The sequence below is a fragment of the Garra rufa genome, chromosome 14, assembly GCF_049309525.1.
Source record: "Garra rufa chromosome 14, GarRuf1.0, whole genome shotgun sequence".
Lineage (NCBI taxonomy): Eukaryota > Metazoa > Chordata > Actinopteri > Cypriniformes > Cyprinidae > Garra > Garra rufa.
In genome coordinates this window covers 10,747,315-10,771,398 of record NC_133374.1, presented here as the reverse complement: position 1 = coordinate 10,771,398, position 24,084 = coordinate 10,747,315, and the positions used below count along the sequence as shown (strand labels likewise).

The 24,084-nt window shown below is 35.0% G+C and overlaps 1 protein-coding gene across 1 annotated transcript in view; it reads right to left on the bottom strand.

Moving 5' to 3' along the window:
- Positions 1-243: 243 nt before the first annotated feature.
- fcgbp (Fc gamma binding protein) overlaps positions 244-24,084 on the bottom strand; it is a 37,010-nt gene continuing 13,169 nt past the window's right edge. The window contains exons 8-22 of the mRNA XM_073818359.1: positions 21,956-22,221; positions 20,412-20,750; positions 19,722-20,292; positions 18,293-18,492; positions 18,018-18,159; positions 17,582-17,910; positions 16,080-16,665; positions 14,969-15,579; positions 13,368-13,932; positions 11,646-12,241; positions 9,345-9,906; positions 6,460-6,662; positions 5,761-6,141; positions 5,381-5,664; positions 244-520 (exon numbers count right to left, since the gene is read on the bottom strand). Coding sequence (XP_073674460.1) covers positions 244-520; positions 5,381-5,664; positions 5,761-6,141; positions 6,460-6,662; positions 9,345-9,906; positions 11,646-12,241; positions 13,368-13,932; positions 14,969-15,579; positions 16,080-16,665; positions 17,582-17,910; positions 18,018-18,159; positions 18,293-18,492; positions 19,722-20,292; positions 20,412-20,750; positions 21,956-22,221 — 5,912 coding nt within the window. The remainder of the gene's footprint in view (positions 521-5,380; positions 5,665-5,760; positions 6,142-6,459; positions 6,663-9,344; positions 9,907-11,645; positions 12,242-13,367; positions 13,933-14,968; positions 15,580-16,079; positions 16,666-17,581; positions 17,911-18,017; positions 18,160-18,292; positions 18,493-19,721; positions 20,293-20,411; positions 20,751-21,955; positions 22,222-24,084) is intronic.

Below are 24,084 nucleotides of genomic sequence, written 5' to 3'. Positions count from 1 at the left end.
TTGATTAAGACCAATACAAAGAAAGAAATCTTAGCCAACTGAAAAGTATGCACATGAAAAGTATGAGTATGTACAGTACTCAATACTTAGTTGGGTATGTATGTGAAAATATGTGTGTATGTGTAAATATGTATGTGAATAAAAAAATGTGAAAAAATATATGTGAAAAAAAAAATATATATATATATATATATATATATTGTTGGGCTGTAAGCACAACCCCCACCTGTGGACGTCAGGCCCTCATACCACCCTCATGGAGTCTGTTTCTGACCATTTGAGCAGACGCATGCACATTTGTGGCCTGCTGGAGGTCATTTTGCAGGGCTCTGGCAGTGTTCCTCCTTGCACAAATGCGGAGGTAGCGGTCCTGCTGCTGGGTTGTTGCCCTCCTACGGCCTCCTCCACATCTCCTGGTAGAGCCTCCATGCTCTGGACACTATGCTGACAGACAGAGCAAACCTTCTTGCCACAGCTCACATTGATGTGCCATCCTGGATGAGCTGCACTACCTGAGCCACTTGTGTGGGTTATAGACTCCGTCTCATGCTACCACTAGAGTGAAAGCACCGCCAGCATTCAAAAGTGACCAAAACATCAGCCAGAAAGCATAGGAACTGAGAACTGTGGACTGTGGTCACCACCTGCAGAACCACTCCTTTATTGGGGGTGTCTTGCTAATTGGCTATAATTTCCACCTGTTGTCTATTCCATTTGCACAACAGCATGTGAAATTGATTGTCAATCAGTGTTGCTTCCTAAGTGCCCAGTTTGATGTCACAGAAGTGAGATTGACTTGGAGTTACATTGTGTTGTTTAAGTGTTCCCTTTATTTGAGCAGTGTATATATATATATATATATATATATATATATATGTGTGTGTGTGTAAAAATATATATTATTATATTATATATTATTGTTATTATATTATATATTATTATTCTTGTCAATATCACACACCCCTAGTATTGACAAAATGATTTGCAACAGTTACTTTGTCACATCCAGTCAGACAGCCTCATGCTGTTTTGTTATTTTTTGCTTTTTGGTTAGTAGAATTTACAAATGGCCAGTAACTAAAAATTTAGTAGCCAAATTGGCTGGTGAGTGAAAAAGTTCATTTCAATCCCTGTATATATTTGTAAATGTGAAAATAGTATGCAATGTATTATTGTCACTGTAGGTTGTGTCAAGGTTCTTACCTGGGAGCATGAAGAGAATTGTCTTTAAAGTATGGTGGGATATCTAAAGAATGACTATCACAAGTCAAACTGGGAGCTGCTACTGAGTCTGATATGTTCTGATGAACTAAATAAAAAAAAAAAAAGTTATTTTTTGGACTCAAAATTTGTCCAAAATGACACTTTACACATGCACTTATACAAAGCACTAATTTAACCGTAGTGTAAAAGGCTTCAAGTCATGTTGCCCCATGCTGTTAGCTACTTAATGAAAGCATGACAGTTTCACACACAGTTCACACTTTTTTTTTCTTAAGTGCACTTTTTTGTTGAAATTGTCAACTCACACTATTCTTACTACAAAATGGCTTAGACTAGTGCACAAGTACACAAACTGGAACACACCTGAACTATTAGGCTACTTATAAATAGGATTGGGTATTGTTTGAATTTTATCGATTCTCATTCCAGTTCTGATTCTTATCGATTGCCAATTCCGATTCCAATAAGATAAAAAAAGGCCATTAGCCTACAAAGTTTTGCGTCAAACATTTGTTAAACATATTCTGTCTTTTGCCTATTGTTTTACCAAAAAATGTTTGAAAATGTAGGCTAATGTTTGTAATAAAATAGGAACAAACAAATCAATTAGCAATAGCACAAATAAATAAAACCGAACATATGTCAGGTACAGAAATTGAAATTAAAAGTTTCAAAACACTGAATAGTTTTCCTTCATAAATAAAATATTGATTAATCTTTGTTAAATTTATAAAAGATATTCAGTCAGTTAATGATTTTCTTTTGTTCTTTGATTAACATTAATGACAGGCGGCACGTTTATTAGATGGCTGTCTTTTTAACACAGATCTAAAAATACTGTCACACATGCGTTTTCTTTCTCATCTGTTTACATTCACTCAAGAAAAAAAACGCTGTGTTTATGAGGATATGCTGACGTATTTTGTGCATAAAGGTCAATAAATGTGAGAGAGAAATCAGTTCCGGCCGGAACAACCTTTTCGGTAGTGGAAAAGTATGCAACTGTTTGAGAACGGATACAGGTCTGGAACTGCTCCGTGCTCATGTAAGCTAGTAGGTGCTGTGCAGGTAAACCTCACTCCCCGATCTCAAGAGACGCACTGGCGAGTGCCGCTAGGGGTTGCAGCCTTTAGCCTCCTTGTTAGTGCGTCCGTCTCCCGTGCCGGAGACCCGGATTCGAGACCCGCTCGGAGCGGGTGCGGTGGGACCCGGGTGTGAAGGGTTACACTCACTTCACGGAATCAGTGTGCAAGTTATTTTCCTCCCTGCAAATAAATAGTTTAAAAATCACATTAAAATGCGAACGCATGAATTAAGAGGAATCGAAATGCATGTCTTATCGAATACCCAGTTATTGGAAATTTGGAACCGGTTCTCGACCAACCCTACTTATAAAGCAATGAAATGTGACCAAGAAAGGCTATAAAATGAATTGAATCATTTATTAAAATCCACTGGCTAATGATGTAATGATGAAATCTTTACCACCTGAAGAGAGTCATTTCTTTCCATATTTAGAGTGATCGGCGCATTTATCTCATGTGGTGTCACTGAATATTCCAAATTGTCTGAAAATGAAACGAACAAGCTCATATTATTAGTCTTTTGCCAGGAGTCTCATATTTAACATAGAATACTTGCAATGTAAAAAGCTGTGTCCATCTTAGAATTTGAAGCCCATAAATGGAAGTGGAGAAGAAAATCGAAAGACTATTTTGCAACGAGATGAACATGAGGTTGGTATCCTCACAGTAACTCATTTTACTTGTTTACTTGAGATATATCTCATGGGAAGGAAGCTTGTGGTTTGTGGTCAAGTCACCAACTCGTTTTTTTGAACAATGACAAAAAGAGCAGTCACGTTTAAAAAGAAATTTTTACTTGAACAACGCTATTTTACAACGCTTTTAAACAACTGGTCACACTCAACACTCAAACAATAGCCTATACTTACTCAGAAATTCAGCATATTAGAATGATATCTGAAGGATAATTACACTAAAGAACGTAGTAATGATGCTGAAAATACAGCTTTGCATTACAGGAATAAATCAATTTTAAAATTGAAAACTTTTACATTTTTAAAAATCATACTTTTAAATTAACTTCTAAAACATATTTTACAATATTACTGTTTTTACTGTATTTGTGAGCAAATGAATGCCGCCTTGAACAGACTTTAAGACTTTTTCAAAATCTTTTGAAGGGTAGTGTGTTTAATTCATTTGTTTGGCAAGTATCCGTATAATAATTGGATTATGTACGTCTGACTGTACATTAATTAGCATGTAATTAGCTATTGTCATGTTACAGTATATTTTATACATTCAGGGTTTCTGCAGATATGAACAAATGAAATTTAAGACCTTTTTTAAGACTTTAAGATCAGTTTAATACCACCTACATTTAAGATCTAAACCTGTAATGGAAATACACATTATATTACATACATGTTCTTTTTAACGTAAAAGTAAACAAAATGTCATGGCTGTCATGAATTATATTTATTACTATGATATACAGTGAACTTCATATCAGCAGATACTATTGCACACAAAATATCCCCATAAAAGTACCACTTAGAGATTTTTGGTGGTGTAAACAATTTATTCTGAAGCAATTTTTTCATCAGCTTTTACATACTTAAATATGCAAGGCCTATTATTTTTTTTTTTTTTTTTTTTTTTTTTGCATCACCTTTGAAATCTATTAAAACAGGAAGAATCTTTCTTCCGCTTCGATGGTTATTTTTGTCACTTCAGTTTTAATCTGGCTGTTTGTCCGGTCGGGCAGGTAAAACATTTTTTAAACCATCTCGAAGGCTGGTGATCAGCAAGCTCGACCTATATTTATTATTATTATTATTATTGAGAACATTACATATAGAAAAAAGGTAAGTTGACCTGTATTCTGCTACTGCGAATCTGTCTGAAGATGCAGTAACTACCGCAGGGGGGACTTCAGTCCATTAGAAAACGTGACCAAAACTATTTAAGACCAATCGAATCTGAATTTAAGAAATTAAGACTTTTTAAGGCCTTTTATTAGGAAAACATTATTTAAGACTTTTTAAGGATCTGCGGACACCCTGTACATTAATGCTATTATTTAATGTAGCATCTTAGCTAGTTATTGTGCATTTTATTAAACATTAAATATTAATCAATTTTGAATTCATTTCTACGTTTGATTGAGACAAAACCAACTGTGTATATCGTGTATATGCGAAGCAAGGGTGTTTTTTGACTTTTGCACTACTACAGTGTTTTAGGTGGAAGACGCATAAATGGGAAGCATAAATTCTACATATTGCTCACATTAACTGGATATTTATCTGTCGATTTAATAAAAAATACAGACACTTTAGATCCAGTATTTATAAATCGTGTGTCAGCATTTACTTGAAAACGAAGACAACATGACAAAAACAAAGTTTTTCATTCACTGAGTCTGACTCTGATTCTCTGCGCATTTAAATGTATTTATGTAATAGGCTATGTCAGATTTCATAAACTAGTTCCGCATTGACGCGTAAAAACATAGCAACATCATTAGAGTAAACGCCGAAATTATGGCGCAGACATTTCCTCATGACTATTAAATAAGTTGTTAAATAAGTTATTAATAGGCTGAAAGACAGGTTTTAATCATTTTAAATACACTACGTCTGACGCAGATTGCAAGGAGAGAGGCATTTTGAAAACAAGGACGTTCAAATAAGGAATTTGTGTTTGCTGCCATCTACTGGGGAGTTGTGTACATGTCTAATTAATTGTAAACCAAAAAAGAATGAAAAACAACAGTTGACCATTTGCAGGTAGATTTCAGATGTGTATTTTAATGTGCATAATCTCAAATCATAAAAGTGCAGTAATAAGATCAGACTAAAAGCATACGTATGTATGCATGAAATCATTCGTTTTATACCAAAGCGTCATTCTAAACCCCAAAGTGCAATTAAATACAATTTACAATTCCTAGATAGAAATCTCTGTAGTAGCAAAATCTTCCTCCCAGTTTTGTTACACATCACTGGAATAAAAGCATATAGGATATAGGTTAACACTGCAGAATGCACAAATGTGATTTATCTTTCAATATCCGTATAATGAAGGCATTACAGTGTATCCTGTATAATCTGTATAAAATAACTTACCATGTAAAGAAGTCTTCAGCCTGCCAGGATGAAGCAACTAGAGACATCATAGTGGAGTTCCTCCCATCAGAAGTTGTCAGATCATCTGCAGTGACTCCATTAAAGTTGCCACAGGCACCACAGACTTGGTTTTTCAGGACTGTGCTTACGGATAACACGACCTCTCCAGTGACAGAGTAGGTCAGTCTCATAGTAGACACCTTCTCAATGACCACAGCCTCATTTGTGTATGAGACTGACACATCCCCTCGCATAAAGGGATATGAGACCTTCTTTCCATTCACCTGTTAAGAGAATGAGAAACAAAATCCGTTCTCAAATTCTAAAACCATAGTTGATGTGTAGAAAACAAACAAACACATTTTTTTTTTTTCACTGACCCAGCTGTGCCACCGATTGCTGACGGTAATGATCATGTCCTGGAAGAAGACGTGGACCATTGTCACATTACCAGAATTATTCCTGGCACATGCGTGTATATGCAACACCACACGGAACCAGTCACGGGACTGTTGGTCACATAAGAAAGCCATTTGAAAAGCGGCCGGCCGCCTCACTGTCCCCATCACACCATCAAAGGACCACAACTTGTCACTGGCATCAAATACGCAGTGGCCTTGCTTAACGTAACAACCTCGTTGGCCATTCTGAACCTCACATATCTCTCCTCTGGCACAGGTTTGGTTTGCACACTCCAGCAGCCCAGCGGTACGACACACACACTTCCTGTCACAGGTGTCCGTCATTAAGACTTCGCCAACCTAAGTGGAAAGAGTAGAGTTTCTAATGACTGAAATCATAATTGCTTATCCATAAATCTAAGGACAAGCAGCTCTGAAAAGTACATTAGAAGCTATTATCAGTAACAGTAACAATCACTTTATGTATCAAAAGCTGAAAATGAAAAATTCTCTCATGTTGTCCCAAACCTGTAAGACTTTCGTTCATCTTTGGAACACAAATTAAGATATTTTTGATGAAATCTTAGGGCTTTCTGACCCTGCATAGACAGCAAGGCCCAGAAAGGTGGTAATGACATTGTTTTTGGATTTTGGATGAACTATCCCTTTAAATCTCACCTTTAGGTATTTGCCATTATAGATACATCCGCAGTCTCCCACAGGGACACATGTGACACCATCTGAGAGCCAACCTTTGTCACACTGACAGCCTTCCATGCAAATATCTGGGCAGTTGTTAACGGAGCCGCTAAGACTGGCACAGGTGTTGGCACAGTTATTAGAGCACTGTGCATAGTGACTGTTAGCTGGACAGTTCATCGCTTAAAAAAAGGGAATACAAAAAAAACCATTTAAAATAACATGTATATAGTCAAACCAAAATGTATTCGGACACCTTAAACATTTCTTACATTATCAGTTTATTTGCTATTGTTTAGATAATGGTAATAAAATATGACAAGAACTCAAGAGTTAAACTGTGTAAGATCAAATTCATCTTGATAATGTCAGATAACTTTGACAGAAAGCTATGCAACAAAACATGGTCAGGTCAAATGTCCCAATTTTTTTTAATCAATTTTACTAGTAGTCCACAGTATGAAGAATTTTTGGGTATAATATGTCACAGTTTATTTTATTTTGCTATCCGCACTTACATTAATGAACTATAGTGTCCTGCACCCACTAGTAAAAAAATATGAAAAATTATATCTGGTGTCTGAATAATTTTTCGTTTGACTGAGGTTATACACAGCTATTTAAAAGTTTGAGGTCTTTTATTGTTTTCAAATCTCCATTCATTTAATTAAAAACACAGTAAAAGCAGTAAGTTTTAAATAGCTTTTCTATTTTATTACATTTTATGTATTTCAAATATTTTCCATTTTTAGATTTCAAAATAAACTAGTACTGTAATTCAGCTAAGATGTATTAAAATGATCAAAACTGACAGTAAAGACATTTATAATGTTACAAACAATTATATTTCAAATAAATGCTGTTCAGGAAACTTTCTGTTAAATGATTTGTTCAGTCGAAAAGAAATTAAGGTTTTTGAGGAAAACATTCCAGGATTTTTTTTCATATAGTGGACTTCAATGGTGACCAACGGGATGAAGGTCCAAACTGCAGTTTCAATGCAGCTTCAAAAGGCTCTACATAATTTGAGCCGAGGAATAAGGGTCTTATCTAGCAAAACGATTTGTCATTTTCTAGAAAAAATGAAAATGTATATACTTTTTAACCACAAATGCTCATCTTGCATTAGCTCAAACTCACGCATTATAATCATGGTGTGACATAGCAGAAGTACTGACCCAATGTTTACAAAGCGAACAAGCAAAGACAGTTAAATGCAAAATGAGAGAGTTTAGCAAGATGAGCATTTGTGATTAAAAAGTATATATAATTAAATATGTTTTTTTTTTTTTTTTTTAGAAAATGGCTGATCGCTTCGCTAGATAAGACTAGATTGTGTAGAGCCCTTTGAAGCTGCACTGAAACTGCAATTTGGACCTTCAAAACCATTAATCCCTGTTGAAGTCGAATATATGGAAAAAAAATCCTGAAATGTTTTCCTCAAAAACCTTAATTTCTTTCCGGCTGTAGAAAGATAGACTTGAATCTTGGATGACATGGGGGTGAGTAAATTATCAGGTCATTTTAATTCTGGAAATGAACTAATACTTTAAAACAAAGAATGCAAAAAATATATATATCATGGTTTCCAAAATGATTAGGCAGCAATATGATGCTAAATGCATTAAATCAGCATATTAAAATGATTTCTGAAAGATGATGTGACACTGGAGTAATGGCTGCTGAAAAATCAGCTTTGCAGAATAAATTACTTTTTAAAATATATTCAAAATAACATTTCACAGTATTTAAGTTTACAGTTTAGATTTTTGATTAAATAAATGCAGTCTGGATAAACATGAGACACAAAACAATTTAAAGAGCAGGTCATATGGGTTTTTGAAAAAGATCTTTCTTGCAGTTTGTCAGCTATCCTTCAATATGAACAGTCTGCAAAGTTAATCAAAAAAGTGCATTATACATAAAGATGCTGTATTAAGTTTGTTTTGTCTTCATTGCCGATAGATGATTATGTGAAGAATCGGTGGTTAAAATATATATTTTTCCATGATACCACAGCAATACAATTCAAACCTTTTGTTGTGTGCTGGTCATTTTACAGAGGACTGCTTCTCTGATCTTGACTTTTATCTTCTTTGGCTTCTAATCTTCTATATTGGACTAACAAGCGTCTCTGAACCACAACCTGTAAGTACGACTGGTACGTTATGTGTACATTTTCAAGTGAGTGCTCAAAATATCCATTTTTTTTGTGCTAATATGTGATGTAGTACCTAGTGCAGCTTTATGTTTCCAGGTAAACCACGTTATTACGATATATAACTGTTAAACAAAATGTTTTTGTGTCATTATTTTAGCAAAATGGATAGGAGCACTATATTATTGTTTTGTGTAAAGGTGCTCAGGGTTGCCAGGTTTTCAGAAAAACCCACCCAATTGCTACTCAAAACTAGCCCAGTTGCATTTTGAGGGGGGTCCCTAATTAAAAATTCCATTACATGCTTTTTTTTGGGGTTCCCTTGGTAAATTTGCATTCCAGGAGCTAAATATGATGTTATTGCAGTCGCTTCAAGCTGCGGACATCAAAAACAACCACAGACTTGGCAACACAGATGGTAGCGCTTGCTAACTTGCTCAAGCTGACCAATTAGAGCAGAGTAGGATTCGAAATCATTGACAAATATGTATAAATGTATATTCTGAGAAAATTACGATGTTTTCTGAACTTGCATTTAAACCTGTTGTAAATGACTTCAACATAATATTAAGACACATTAAAGAAACCATACAACCTGCTCTTTAAAAATCTGAATTATTACAATCTTCTGGTCACCAGTGTATATGTTAAACAAAATGATTGATGATGACACATAAGATTTAGAGATATAGCTTTACAAACTTACGACAGAATGAACTGTTCCTCCATGGCATGATTTGTATCCCGGCTTGTTGGCAGATGATGGCATAAGCCTTAAGATTTTCACACAGCATTGCTCTGTCTCCATCCGTAACACACAGGTCAAATACACAGTTAATCACATATTGGTCAGGTTTGACCACACCATGACAGGCACTGAAGGGACCAGCGGCTGCTGCCATAAGGCCACAGGCATCACCGCTACGGTACCTCTCGGTTTTGGTCTGATCGCACTGCTGTGGGGAACTCTGACCTCCGCACTGAACACCAGTTGCTGGCAATGCCCACGCCTGTCCGAATGCATCTGCACTGGTGCTTTGTGTGCCATTGGGCAACAAGAAGTCATCTGTTTTGTTGCCATTGTAGTTGCCACACAGACCACACATGCGACCTTGATAGTTGGAAGGTACATGGACTTCTGCGTGGTAAAAGGTGTCATACAGAACTCTCAAGCCAAAGTCGGTTTGTACTTCGACATTGTAACCAACCTGGTTAATGGTGACTTGTTGGCCAAAAGATGAAGGGAGGGTGACAAATTCATTGTTCACCTGTGAAGGAGAAACAACAGCAAATATGATTTCAACATAATATTTTACTTGCATTAAAAAAACCTTCTTTTATTTATTGTTCTATTCTTTCATATTGGTCATTTGTGACCCTGGAACACAAAACCAGTCTTAAGTGGCATGGGTATATTTGTAGCAATAGCCAAAAATACATTGTATTGGTCAAAATTATAGATTTTTCTTTTATGCCAAAATTCATTAGGATATTAAATAAAGATCATGTCCCATGAAGATATTTCGAAAATTTCCTACCATAAATGTATGAAATCTTAATTTTTGATTAGTAATATGCATTGCTTAGAACTTCATTTGCACAACTTAAAAGACAATTTTCTTAATATTTAGATTTTTTTGCACCTTCAGTTTCCAGATGTTTTAAAAATGTTTAAAAAACAAATATTGTGCTAACAAACCATACATCAGTGTAAAGCTTATTTATTCAGAAATTCAAAAAATTGACCCTCATGGCTGTTTTTTTTGTTTCATTTTTATATATAAGTGTTATTTTAAAAATATGTAACAACTGCTATTCAGAAGTCTGGGGTCAGTAAACATTTGATTGTGTCTGTATTTAATTTTTTAAATGTTTTTGAAAAGAAAAAGCATTTTTATGCTCACCAAGGCTGCATTTGATCAAAAACACAGTAAAAACCGTAATACTGTGAAATCCTTTTACAATTTTAAATATTTTTTCTATTTGAATAAATTTTAAAATGTAAGTTTTTCCTTTTTTATAAAATGCTGATTTGCTACTTTTTTTTTACAGTTTGAAATTATTTTCTACTTGAGTATATTTTAAATATAAATATTACAAAACACCTTTTTTATAATATGCTAATTAGCTACTAAAGAAGCATTTCTTATTTTATCAGTGTTGCAAACATTTTTTTTTATTAAAATAGTTTTTCTATCTTAATATATTTTAAAATGTACATTTTTCCTTTTTTATAAAATGCCAATTTGCTACTTTTTTACTATTTGAAATAATTGTTTATTTTGAGTATATTTCAAAATGTAAATTTTTTTCTTTTTATAATATGCTAAATTGCTGCTAAAGAAGCATTTCTTATATTATCAGTGTTGCAAACTGTTTTGGACAAAATTAAAATAGTTTTTCTATTTTAATATATTTTAAAATGCACATTTTACCTTTTTAATATGCTGATTTGCTACTAAAGAGGCATTTCTTATATTATTAGTGTTGCACACAATTTTGTACAAAATTAAAATAGTTTTTCTATTTTAATATATTTTAAAATGCACATTTTACCTTTTTAATATGCTGATTTGCTACTAAAGAGGCATTTCTTATATTATTAGTGTCGCACACAATTTTTTACAAAATTTAAATAGTTTTTCTATTTTAATATATTTTAAAATGTACATTTTTCCTTTTTTTATAATATGCTGATTTGCTACTAAAAATGCATTTTATATATAATCAATGTTGCAGTTTTTTACAAATTAAAACAGGTTTTCTATTTTATATATGTTTTAAAATATAATTTTTTTTCCCTTGCTGTCAAAACCATTTCTTATATTAGCAATGTTGAAAACAGTACTGCTTAATATTTCTGTGGAAACGGTAATTCTTTTTCCAGGAACAGAATTTATCTGAAATTTAAACCTTTTATAAGAACATCACACTTAGTCAATTTTTACCATTTCAATGCATCCCTGCTGTATAAATATTTTTGAGGCCAAACTAGATGAAGACTTACGATTACTCTCCCGCGTTCACCTCGTCTCATGCCAATTGTCAGGTTGTAGACAGTCACAGTCAAGTTCTTGATGATAGAAACCCTTCCGCCTCCAATCGGCTCATTCTGTGTGTCCACAGAAAAATTCATCAGCTGTCCTTCGGCCCGATCACATACCTTAGCGAGCGTATAAACACATGCGCCTTGAAAATCAAACCACCGGCCATCGAAAGACAAATAGTGAGGGTCACCAGTGGCCATGCATCTTCCGTAACTGACAGGGTGGCATCCTAATACTCCTTTCTCCACCCTGCAAGCTTCCCCTGGACCACATCTTGAAGCCTGACAGGAAACCGCTCCATTGTCTCCACACACGCAGCGCTCTAAGCACTGGTTGTGGATGTAAAACATCTGGTGTTTCTTGTAATAGCGCCCATGATAGAAGCAGCCACATTCTGCTTGTGGCACACAGGTTTGGCCACTCAAGATGTAACCCTGATCACACTGGCAAGCCTCAGCGCAGGGTCTACTGCAGTTGAACACAGTGGTATTGACGCAGGTCTCCGTACAGCCTGGAGCACAGGGGTTGTAGTGGCTGTTTGGTGGGCAGGACTGCGCTGTAAAAGACAGATCGGAGAGTGTTCATTTTCATTTCAGTCAGTTTTTGTCTTTTTAACAGTGTTGTTGAACAGTAAGGTTTTTATTTTTTATTTTTTAAAGAAGTCTCTTCTGCTAAGCCTGCATTTATTTGATCCAAAGTACAGCAAAACAGTACATGTTTGAAATATTTGTAATATTTAAATTAACCGTTTTCTATTTAAATTTATTTTATAATGTAATTCATTCCTGTGATTTCAAAGCATCATTACTCCAGTCACATGATCCTTCAGAAACTATTCTAATATTCTGATTTGCTGCTCAAAAACATTTATTATTAATATTATGTTGAAAACAGCTGAGTACATTTTTATTTCAGGTTTCTTTGATGAATAGAATGTTCAGAAGAAGAACAGCATTTATCTGAAATAGAAATCTTTTGTAATATTATAAATGTCTTTATCATCCCTTTTGATCAATTTAAAGCATCCTTGGTAAATTAAAGTATTAACTTCTATAATTTCTTTTGTTAGTCGACAACATTTTTTTTTAACAAAAATGTTTGGCAGTAATTTTGTCTAACAAGAGTAAAAGTGATTCAAGTTGAGTTATTAAACGGTTTCATTTTTTATTTTACTTTCATCAGGTACACATGTACACATATGAAGTAGAGGTGTGCTGTATCACAATTACGATCGTGAATGATTAATATGTCTCCACAATCTGCTTTTGAATAAATATTGTAATATCGTCTTTGCCAAAAAATTTAAATACAGTTGCTTTAATAAGAATCGATGTATATTTTATACAGTGAAGTATAGTGTTTTGTTTATATATTTGTTCATTCAATTTCTTGATTGCTACTGCTAAATATACCTGCTGCTTTTTTAATGACAAAAAGATAAAATAATAACAAAGATATTTATCTTCACCCACTTTGGCCTAAAAATCTTTCTTTTTTACTTCATATTTTGTTACCTCGTAAGGCTTTAAAATGGGGAAATTAAGTTTGGCTATACTGCTCAGACAACTTGCAAAAAAGTAAAACCAACAAGACAAAGATATTTTAGCCATATCGCCCACCCCTAATATTAAGATTCATAAAAAAACAAAACAACAAAAAAAAAAAAACAGTTAGTTACTTACGGCAGAAAGTGGCATTTCTCCAAGGGTAAACTCTGACATTTTGACTCTGACATGCGGATGCGTAGGCTGCTACTGCGTCGCACAACACAACCTGATGTCCTTGGAACTGGCAAGTGTCGAATATGCAATCCTCTAGGTAAGATCTGGGATCAATCTGGGCGTGACATTCTCTGAAAGGTCCAGTCCGGTTTGCTATGATCTCACAATAGCGCTGGGCGTTCTCCCTCTGGGTTGCAGTGCAGGTTGAGCATCCAGTACCAAGACAGCCAGCTGAGGAACAGCCAGATGTTGCAGCAACCTGCCAGCTCTGTCCCAGACTACTGGCACTGGGTGCCATCATACCATTGTGCATTGTAAAGTCGTCATGAATAACACCGTTGTAGTTTCCACAAAGTCCACATACTGCACTGCTGTAATTGCTAGGCAAAGTGACCGTCACCACATTGGACCAGTCAAAAGTCACCTGGAGACCAAAGTTTGTCTTCACCACAGCAATGTTACCGCTGCGGAAAACTATAAATACATCTTGAAGCCAAAAGGGAAGTTCTGCTAGCTGGCCATCGAACTAAAGAGAAAATAAAAAAACAGTTGGTTACTATTACAAAAGTGCTCATTTAATAGTAGTCCTCTGTGCAACTTGATGCAAAGTTGTACTAAAAAAAGCAGACTCAGAAGAAACAATCAATCATTAGAGTTGCTCATTTGGGAATTACTCATTTGGGAATCATATGGTCTGCATTGGTCACACAATCCATGATTTTGATTCACTGAACAGAATAGACTCATGAAAGCCTCTGTTTTTAGGAATCGAATCATATTGTGTGTGTTGTATGGATCTGAATCACTAAAAATAATCAGATCAGAGTCATTTGTTTAGGATATGAACTACATAGATAATTCAATATAGATTTGATTCACTAAAAAGGACATACTCAGAGTCATTTATTTGGGAATCAGACTATACTGGTCTTTCCGTTTGGATTGGATTTACTAAAAGAACCAACTCAGAGTCATTGGTTTGGGAATTGGACTACACTGGCTATTCTATAATAATTTGATTCACTAAAAAGAACCAACTCAGTAATTTCTGTGGTAATTGGACTTCATTCTGTATGGATTTTATTCACTAAAATGGACAAACTCAGCCTTTTTAAAAAAAAAAAAAAAAAAAAAAAAAAAATCAGACTTTCCGCCCGGATTGGATTTACAAAAAAAGACCAACTCAAAGTCATTGATTTGGGAATTGGACTACATAGGTCATTCAATATAGATTTAAATCACTAAAAAGGACAAATGCAGAGTAATTTATTTGGGAATCACACTGTTTTTTCCATTTGAATTTGATTTACTAAAAAGAACAACTCAAAGACAGTGGTTTGGAAATCACACTACATTGGTTATTATAATTTGATTGACTAAAAAGAACCAACTCAGTCATTTTTTGGAAATCGGACTACACTGGTCATTCAGTACAGATTTGATTCACTAAAATAACTAACTCAGATTTATTTGTTTGGGGATTTGAACTAAACTAGTGTTTTCAAATAGAACTAATTCTGAACAAGAATGGTTCTCAACCCTATTATTGTATATCATGTGACTATACTCACCTGTATTTGATACGGATATTCTCTGGTCAATGTGATTGTGTATCCACCCACAGACACATTAACAGTGTGAGTGAAGCTCACTGTGTTGCTCCAACGATTATCATTTTTAACAGTCACGTTAAAAGGTACAAGACTTGTATTATCAATGCACAGGGCTGCCAACTGATACACGCACGTGCCTTGGAAGTCAAAATGGAGTCCATCAAATGTGCGGTAATGTGGGTCTGCTGAGCCTCTGCATATGGCAGGGTTTCTCACTGGCTGACAGCTCCGGCTTCCATTAACAACCGAGCAGCTCTCACCGACAGCACAGGAAGAATTACGACACACCACGGTGCTTAAGTTACGGTCACACGTGCAAAGCTGATGACACTGATCATCAGCCCAGAAAGTTTGGCCTTGTTGGTAGTAGGCGCCTTTGTAGAAGCAGCCACATTGATTGGTGGGCACACAAGTACCAGCGCTGAGGACAAATCCGCTGTTACACACACAGGCTTCCACGCAGGTATCAGTGCAGTTTGGCTGCTGATTCGGGTACGGACATGTAGCTGGACACGGAGATGCACAGGCCTCATAATGACTGTTGGGATGGCAGCTCATAGCTGTTCAAGAATAAGAAGAGGTTCATGGTTAAAGGGATGCCACTCATGCCATTCCAAACCCGTAAGACCTTTGTTCATCTTCAAAACACAAATTAAGAATTTGTGATGAAATCCGAGAACTTTCTGACCCTGCATAGACAGCAATGCAACTGAAACATTCCAAAGAGATGAATCAAGTTTTCTTTGCACACAAAAAGTATTCTCATAGCTTCATAATATTACGGTTGAACCACTGATGTCACATGGACTATTTTAACGATGTCCTTACTAACTTTCTGGGTCTTGAACGTGTCAGTTGCGTAGCTGTCTATACAGGGTCAAAAAGCTCGTATTTCATCAAAAATATCTTAATTTCAGTTCTGAAAACAAGCAAAGTTCTCACGGATTTTGAAATACATGAAGGTGAATAATTACTGACAGAATTGGCATTTTTCGGTTAAGTAACCCTTTTAAGTCAAAGCAAACAAACATGTGTTCTATGAGAGTTTAATCAAACTTACAGCAGTTCAGTCTCCCTCTCCAATCCGCAATAATGACACCTTCTTGACGACACTGGTAGACGTAAGTCTCCAGAGCCTGACAGAGAAGTCTTCGGTCTCCGTTATTGAAGCACAGATCATATGCACAGCTTTGCTGGAAGGCCTGTGGGTTTACTTTAGCGTGACATTCACTAAAGACATTCTGGCCCGTAGATGTCAGGACACCACAGAAAGCGTCTGTTTCGTAGAGCGCACGTAGTTCAGGAGGGCAAACAGGGCAGTCGGTCTCACAACCATCGTGACATGCAGATGTGGAGTGGTAGTTGTTGTCTTCTGCTCTCCAGCTCTTTGCCCACTGGTACACACTTGGCAGAGGGTTTCCAGCAGGGTCTCTCAGCTCATCTCCACCATTACCGTTAAAATTTCCACACAGGCCACACACTACTCCATAGTAGCTACTAGGCAGATGCACGTCAACCCTCCAGCCCCACATGTAAGAGACACGCAGACCAAAGTTGGTTTCCAACAGAGCAACATTGCCACTCTGTCTCACCCTCACACGGCCATTATGATGATCATGAGGAAGATAAAACCACAAACCATCCACCTGACAGAGGAAAATGATATATTTGTTTACAAAGGCACTGTTGTAAAGACATAATCAGACAAAAATCATACTGGGATAGTGTAGTTGACCCTGAGTGAGTATGTATCTTCCAGGGTTGGGGCCATTCATGAATTGAATTGAGAATGAATGGTAAATTCCAATTCACTTCCTGGAATGGAATTGGAATTGGAATTGCATGCAGCTGACAGGAAATGGAATTGGAATTGAATTGGAATGCCAGGAAACAGAATTGAATTCAAATAAATTCCACTAAATTCCACTTGAGTTGCTAAATAAAATTATTTGACTTGATTTGCTTAATAGTTTATAGTACATTAAATATTGTAAATCACATAAACAACAAACATAAAAACGAAATACAAAGTACTGTATGTTTAGTATGTTAAGCGTGATCATTTCACATGCCAAATTTCAGGAAACGATGATAATTCGATGCAATAAAAAGTGAATGAAATGCATGAATGAACATGACTTTTTTTTGTGAGTTGAGACATATATTATGTGCTTATCATATATTGAATGTATAGTACATCCAGAAACTTATCACCACTGTCATTCAATTATTAATTCGTAATGAACAGTTCTCATATTTGCATTTGATCAACTCTATTTCATACTTGGTATTTGTAAAGCATCATAAATAAAGTGCAAATTTATGTCTCTAAATGTAATCCCAAAGAAATGCTCAGAAACAGCAATAAACGGAATTCAGTGGAATTTCCCTGAATTGAATTCCACTTCCTGTAATTCCAATTCAATTCCAACTCTGTTTCCTGTAATTGTTGTTGAATTCCAATTCCAATTCCATTTCCTTCTTTGAATTGGAATTGTTGAGCTCATTCCAGGATTGACCCCAACCCTGGTATCTTCAAAATATTGGTAAAAACATCATTACCATGATCTGTCCCGTATGGTGGTTCACCATGGTAAAAGTGCTGCCATATACAGTAACTTCCACCTCCCGCACATAAGACACATCAAGGCTGCCACGGTTTTCATTGCTCTGAGTTACAGAGAAGGGCTCCAGACTGTTCAGATTCCCACAGGTCTTAGACAAGACATATCTACAGGTGCCCTGGAAGTTATAGTCGTAGCCATCAAAGGTGTGGTAGTGCGGATCACCCCACGCCCAGCATGAACTGTTGTATAGCGGCACACACACGGCATTGCCATGCTCAGAGCGGCATGTCTCTCCATCTGAACAATGGTGGTATCGACATGGATCTGTAGACAGAAGCAGCGGGAAAAAAAACAACAAAAATCTGCCATTTATTAATATATTACATATGTTTTAATTACTTGCATTATTCCTGTTATTTGTATATCTTAACCTGCGTAAAAGCAGCCCCACATTCCCGCTGTAAGTAAACACTCTGTGCCATTAGGACAGTTGGCTTTTTCACAAGCGAGACCCTTTCCTGGATCACACCGACACTTCTGCTGACACTGGTCCAGGTAAACCACCTCCCCAGCCTGAAAACACAAACTCAGTCACATGTAGGACAAGAAAGCTAAGAAAGAAAGAAGAAAGCTAAAAACTCATACTGATAGTTAATATGCACACACATTTAACATTACCACAATAAGCTCAAAGCCATTGCTTCACCTTATATGTGCGTCCCTGCTGATAGCAGCCACATTGCTGGTGTTCAACACACTGCTGGCCATCAAACAGATAACCATTGTCACAAGCGCAGCCTTCCATACAGGTTCTAGGACACTGGACTATTGTAGTCAGGCCAGGACAAGCAGCAGAGCAGACGTCTGCGCACGGCTCATAATGACTATGAGTTGGACACGACATTGCTGGAACACAATGATAAAGACAAAAAGTACAATGATTGGATGAGAAAACAAATGATAAAACAGTCTCTCTCTCTCTCCCTCTCTCTATATATATATATACACATTATACACATATATATACACATCTATATATGTGTGTACATTTATATCTTATGATTTTTTTTGTATACTACATTATCTCTTTGCTTTTGTTGTGATATTCGTTTAATATAAAATAAGAAAGTATAAAAGTTAAGAAAAAAAATCCTCCATGGAGGCTCCAACTCCAGATGTGCAACAACTAAAAGCATATTTCCAGACTATAGCAAACCCTCAATAAACAAGTTTAAATTCTAAATTATCAGTATTTGTTTTGCTTAATTTTGCAACTGAAAACAGTTCTAATATATAAGCCAATAAATTAGCTGATAATAAATACTTATTAAAAAGCAAATAAAAACAAAGAATTATAAATTGTCATTTAATATTTTATTTTTATATTGTGAATAAATATTTCTGTCAATATTTTAGCCATTTTTTGTACATATTGAAAATAAAAATACAAAAATATTGCCAAAAGTATGTGTTAAAATGCATTTCAGCAAGAATGTCTTGACGGTTTGTCTAGCCTGAGATAATTAAATCTTTTTCAAGTCAAGTAGTCTTTTCCATCTACTATTTATTTGACCAAAAGTACAGAACAAATTTAATACTGTAAAAAAAATAATTTAAAATATCCATCTAATAACTAATATATTTTATTTTTATGCATTTTTAAAATACAGTTTATTCCTCTGATGGCAAAGCTGAATTTTCAGCATCATTACTTCAGTCTTCAGTGTCACATCTATCAGAAATCATTCTAATATGATGATTTGCTGCTCAAGAAGCATTTCTTATCATTTTCAATGTAGAAAACAGTTGTGCTGCTTAATATTTTTGTCGAAGCTAAGATTTTTCAGGATTGTTTGATGAATAGGTTAAAAACAGCATTTATAAATACAATTTCTTATAATTTAACATGTTTCTTATACTGTAAAAATATAAATGTCTTTACTATCACTTTTTGATCAGTATAATTCAAACTTAATCCAACTCCAATTTTTTGAACAATAGTGCATTTCAGTCATTTGCATTCTTTCAAACATAATCAGCCCTTTTTTTTTTAGCTGAATGGGACATAATTTGTTAGTTTTTTATAATTTAATATAAAATAAGGAATCATAAAAATTACAGAATGGCAAACTTACGACAGAAAGAGTCATTCCTCCATCTTTGGATGACAACCCCGGCTGCACGACAATTAAAAGCATATCGTTTCACGCTATCGCAAACCACGCTGTTGTTGCCGTCAGATGCACAGGTATCAAAGACACAGTCGTTCAGATAAGCTGTAGGATTCAGCACAGCGTGACAGGCAGCGAATGGCCCGTTGGGGTCAACCAGGACTCCACAGTAGGGAGGCTTCTCAAAGATGGCTTTCAGTCGAGGATCACAGTCCAAACATGTGCTGCCTTCACATCCGTCCTCACACACGGCTCCAGGGATGTCCACTTTCCATGCTCTCCCGAATACATTCACATCCCGTGTAACACTGCCATTTGGAAGGCTGAAATCATTTGAAGGGACTCCGTCAAAGTTGCCACAGAGTCCACAGGTCTTGTTGCGGTAGTTGCCAGGGATGGTTACAGTGACATAGTAAGACAGGTCATAGGTTACACGGAGGCCAAAGGCGGTCTTGATGATGTAATCACTACCGTCCTTATAGGCCTGAACCAAACTGTTTGAACTGTATGGGAGGTTAGTCAGAACCCCATTGACCTGTGGGAAGGTGTCATATTAGAGTCATATCCCACTGATAGTTATTAAACACTAGTTTAATATGGTAAAGGAACTCAAGTTCCTTCACTGAGAAGCTTCAGACCAAAACCAGCACTTACCAAAATCTGGGGCTCATTTTGTCTTAAGATGATGGTGCTGCCGTAGACCGTTAAGGCCACTTGCTTGGTAACAGAGAATTTGTGATATGTATTGGGCCACCATCTCTCATTCTCCACCTGGATGGAGAAAGGAGTCAGGTTGGTTTGTTCCAGGCCACAGGATTGGGAGAGAATGTAGGTACAGGTTCCCTGGAAATCAAAGCGCAGCCCGTCCAAGGACACATAGTGTGGGTCTCCAGAAGCTTCACAAATGGCCTGCCCGATCGGCTGGCATCTGCGAACGCCATCCACCAACTCACACTTTTCATAGGGGCCACAAGATGACCTATTACAGACCACCTGTGGAAAGAAAAAGCATTGTATTGATGTTTCGTGTATGCGTTTCTTCTTTTATAAAAAAGTGCCATATTAAATGTCTTATTAAGGACTGGTGAAACAAAAATTATCTTGTATGCATAGGATTTGTTGTTTTATACTTTTAAAGTAGGCTAATCAAAAGAATTGAAATAAAGAGTGAATATCATGTATGATATATATATAAAAATAATAAAAAATTGTCAAAATGAAATTAACCATTAAATAGATTATATTTACACTACTGGACAATATTCACAGAAGAATTAAGCTATTAAAGAAAAAAACATACAGCAAGTTATTGGTCCAAATTGCTTGTATTATTTAACTTAGTATTGGTTTATAAACTAGAGAGGGAGACTAAAGTCTTATTATTTCAAAAAAATCTATAAAAAAATTGTTTTCTATATATGACTTGTGTAAACCTTTCCTTAAAGGTACAGTATTTAATACTGACAGCAAGTGGTTGAAATGGGTACTGTAGTCCAAATTCAAAATATTGTTTCTGCCACCTGCTTCTCCTCAAACTGACACTCACACAGGTTGCCAGATTGAGGACATGCAACACGAGCGACCATAACTGACAACGGAAGGCAAGACCTTTTAATTTATCCATGTTTTACTATGCCTCTGCACTGTAAAAGGTTTTCACCAGTTTCAACTTAAACACTTAAGTTTAGCAGCTGCCTTAAGATTTTAAGTTAAATCAACTTTTTAAATCAACAAATTTTTACTGTAATAAGTTAAAATGACTTGTAGTTTTAAGCTGATTTAGCTTAAAAACTTAAGGCTGCTGAACTTCGGTTTTTAAGTTGAATCTGGTGAAAACTCTTTACAGTGTGGTCATAGAACTTTTTAGACTGCGGTCATAAAACTTTTTAGATTGCAATTCGCTTTGTTTTCAAACAAATGGCAACCCGGGGGATCAAAATACTATTGGGTAAACTGGCACTGGGCAGAATCATACAGACTAAAACATAAACAGACATTCCGACATGGAATACACATTTAAAAATAGAATGTTTTAAGGAAATTTTGCATGATGTTTCCTAAATATCTGTAAAGGTTTTATAGTGTTTTTATGCTTTAGTACAGTCAAACAATTACATACAGCACCTTTAAGATGTTAGATAATAAGATAACATAGTAAGAAAGTAATCTAATAATAGTCAAAACAGTACTCCTCATACCTGGCCATCCGGTAAACATGTGCACACTTCGTCACAGTTATTGCCAGGATGGAACTTTTGGTAAAGCAAGTAGTAGCGGTTCTCGTAGAGACACCCACACTGAGAGAGGGGGACGCAGTGTTCCCCACTCCTGATGTAGCCCGGGTCACACACACAGCCCTCCATACAGCCGCCACCACAGCCAGCTGGAGGAGCCAAACTATGACAGGTGACTTCACAACTAGAACCGCAGAGCTCATAGTGGCTGTGGACAGGACACTGAACACCTGACAAAACAAAGACATGTGATTGGTTAAGATCTGATTTAAAATATCATTTAATTTGTTTAATAATAACTAGTATTTTATAATAAATGGAAAAAAAGAAGATCTAACAAATATGTAACAATATTAAAACAGTTGATGTCCAAAGTAGTATATGAATTAGAAGTAGTATATTCTCACTGTCAAAAATGTATAAAATAGTGTTAAAAAGTAAAAAAAAAAAAAAAACTCTAATGAATATTTAACATCAAAACCGCTGTATTTACTTTCACTGTCCAAAATAGTATATGAATTAAAAGCAGTATATTCTCAGTCAAAAGATAAGAAATTAGTGTTAAAACAGATTTTTTTCCATCTAACAAATATGTTACAATATCAAAACCATTGTATATACTTTCACTGTCTAAAGCAGAAAATGAATTAAAACATGTATATTTTCACTGTCAAAAATTAGGAAAATAATGTTAAAAAAGGGAAAAATTAACAAATATGTAACAATATCAAAACTGTTGTATAATTTCACTGTCCAAAATAGTATATGAATTTAGAATGTAGTATATTATCACTGTCAAAAATTAAGAAAATAATGTTAAAATAATAACAAAATAAAAATCTAACAAATACATAACAATATCAAAACACTTGTATATTTTCACTGTCAAAAATTAGGAAAATAGAGTTAAAAAGGGGAAAAAATTAACAAATATGTAACAATATCAAAACCGTTGTACACTTCTCTGTCCAAAGTAGTATATGGATTAAAACACGTATATTTTCACTGTCAAAAATTAGGAAAATAGTGTTAAAAAGGGGAAAAAATTAACAAATATGTAACAATATCAAAACCGTTATATACTTTCACTGTCCAAAATAGTATATGAATTAAAACGTATATTTTCACTATTAAAAAATTAGGAAAAAAGTGTTACAAAAGGAAATTATTTCACAAATATGTAACAATATCAAAACAGTTGTATACTAAAATTGTCCAAAATAGTATATTTATTAAAAGTATTTAAAAAATAAAGTAATTAAAAAATTAAGAAAATAGTGTTAGGGAGGAAACATTTATAAATCTACCAAATATGTAGCAAAGCAGTATATGAAGTAAAAGTAGTATAATAAAAGTAGTATAATAGTACAAAACATAATATTATAATAAAAATCTAACAAATATGTAACAATATCAAAAAAGTTTTATAACTTCACTGTCCAAAGTAATATTTGAATTAAAAAAGGTATATTCTCACTGTCAAAAATTAAGAAAACTGTTTAAAAAGGAAATAAAATAACACATGCTTAAAAATTATAAAAACAAACAAACAAACAAACAAAAAAACAATAATAAAACCATGCACATAAAAAATCATAAAGATACCTAAATATTTCATATATTTTCACATAAACTGCACTTATAGAAAAATATGAAGACTTCAGATGCAAAAAACTAAGATTTTTTTTTTTTAATGAGTGTTTTCATCAGGCTCCTATTCAGTAATTAGCTTAAATAGCAAAGAAAATGTTATTTGTTATTAAATACCTTATTAAAAAAATTTTCATAGAAGCCTGATTAAAAATGCTCATTTAAAAGAAAAATCTAGATGGAATTAGAGGTTTTTGCATCTCAACTCTTCATACAGTATGTAGCTGCCTTTATATTAATGGAAATAGGAGACTTGCAAGAAGATCCTCATAATTGGGGGTCCTAGCATCAAAAAATTCAAAAACAACTGGGCTAGATTACATGTCAGGTTTGATTTTGAACTCAATACCCTTACGCTCAATGTACTAACACACCCATCTACCCTTAGCATCTTTGTTTTGGTGCTCTGCTTTACATTTCTCAAGGCTTTTGTTGACATGAAT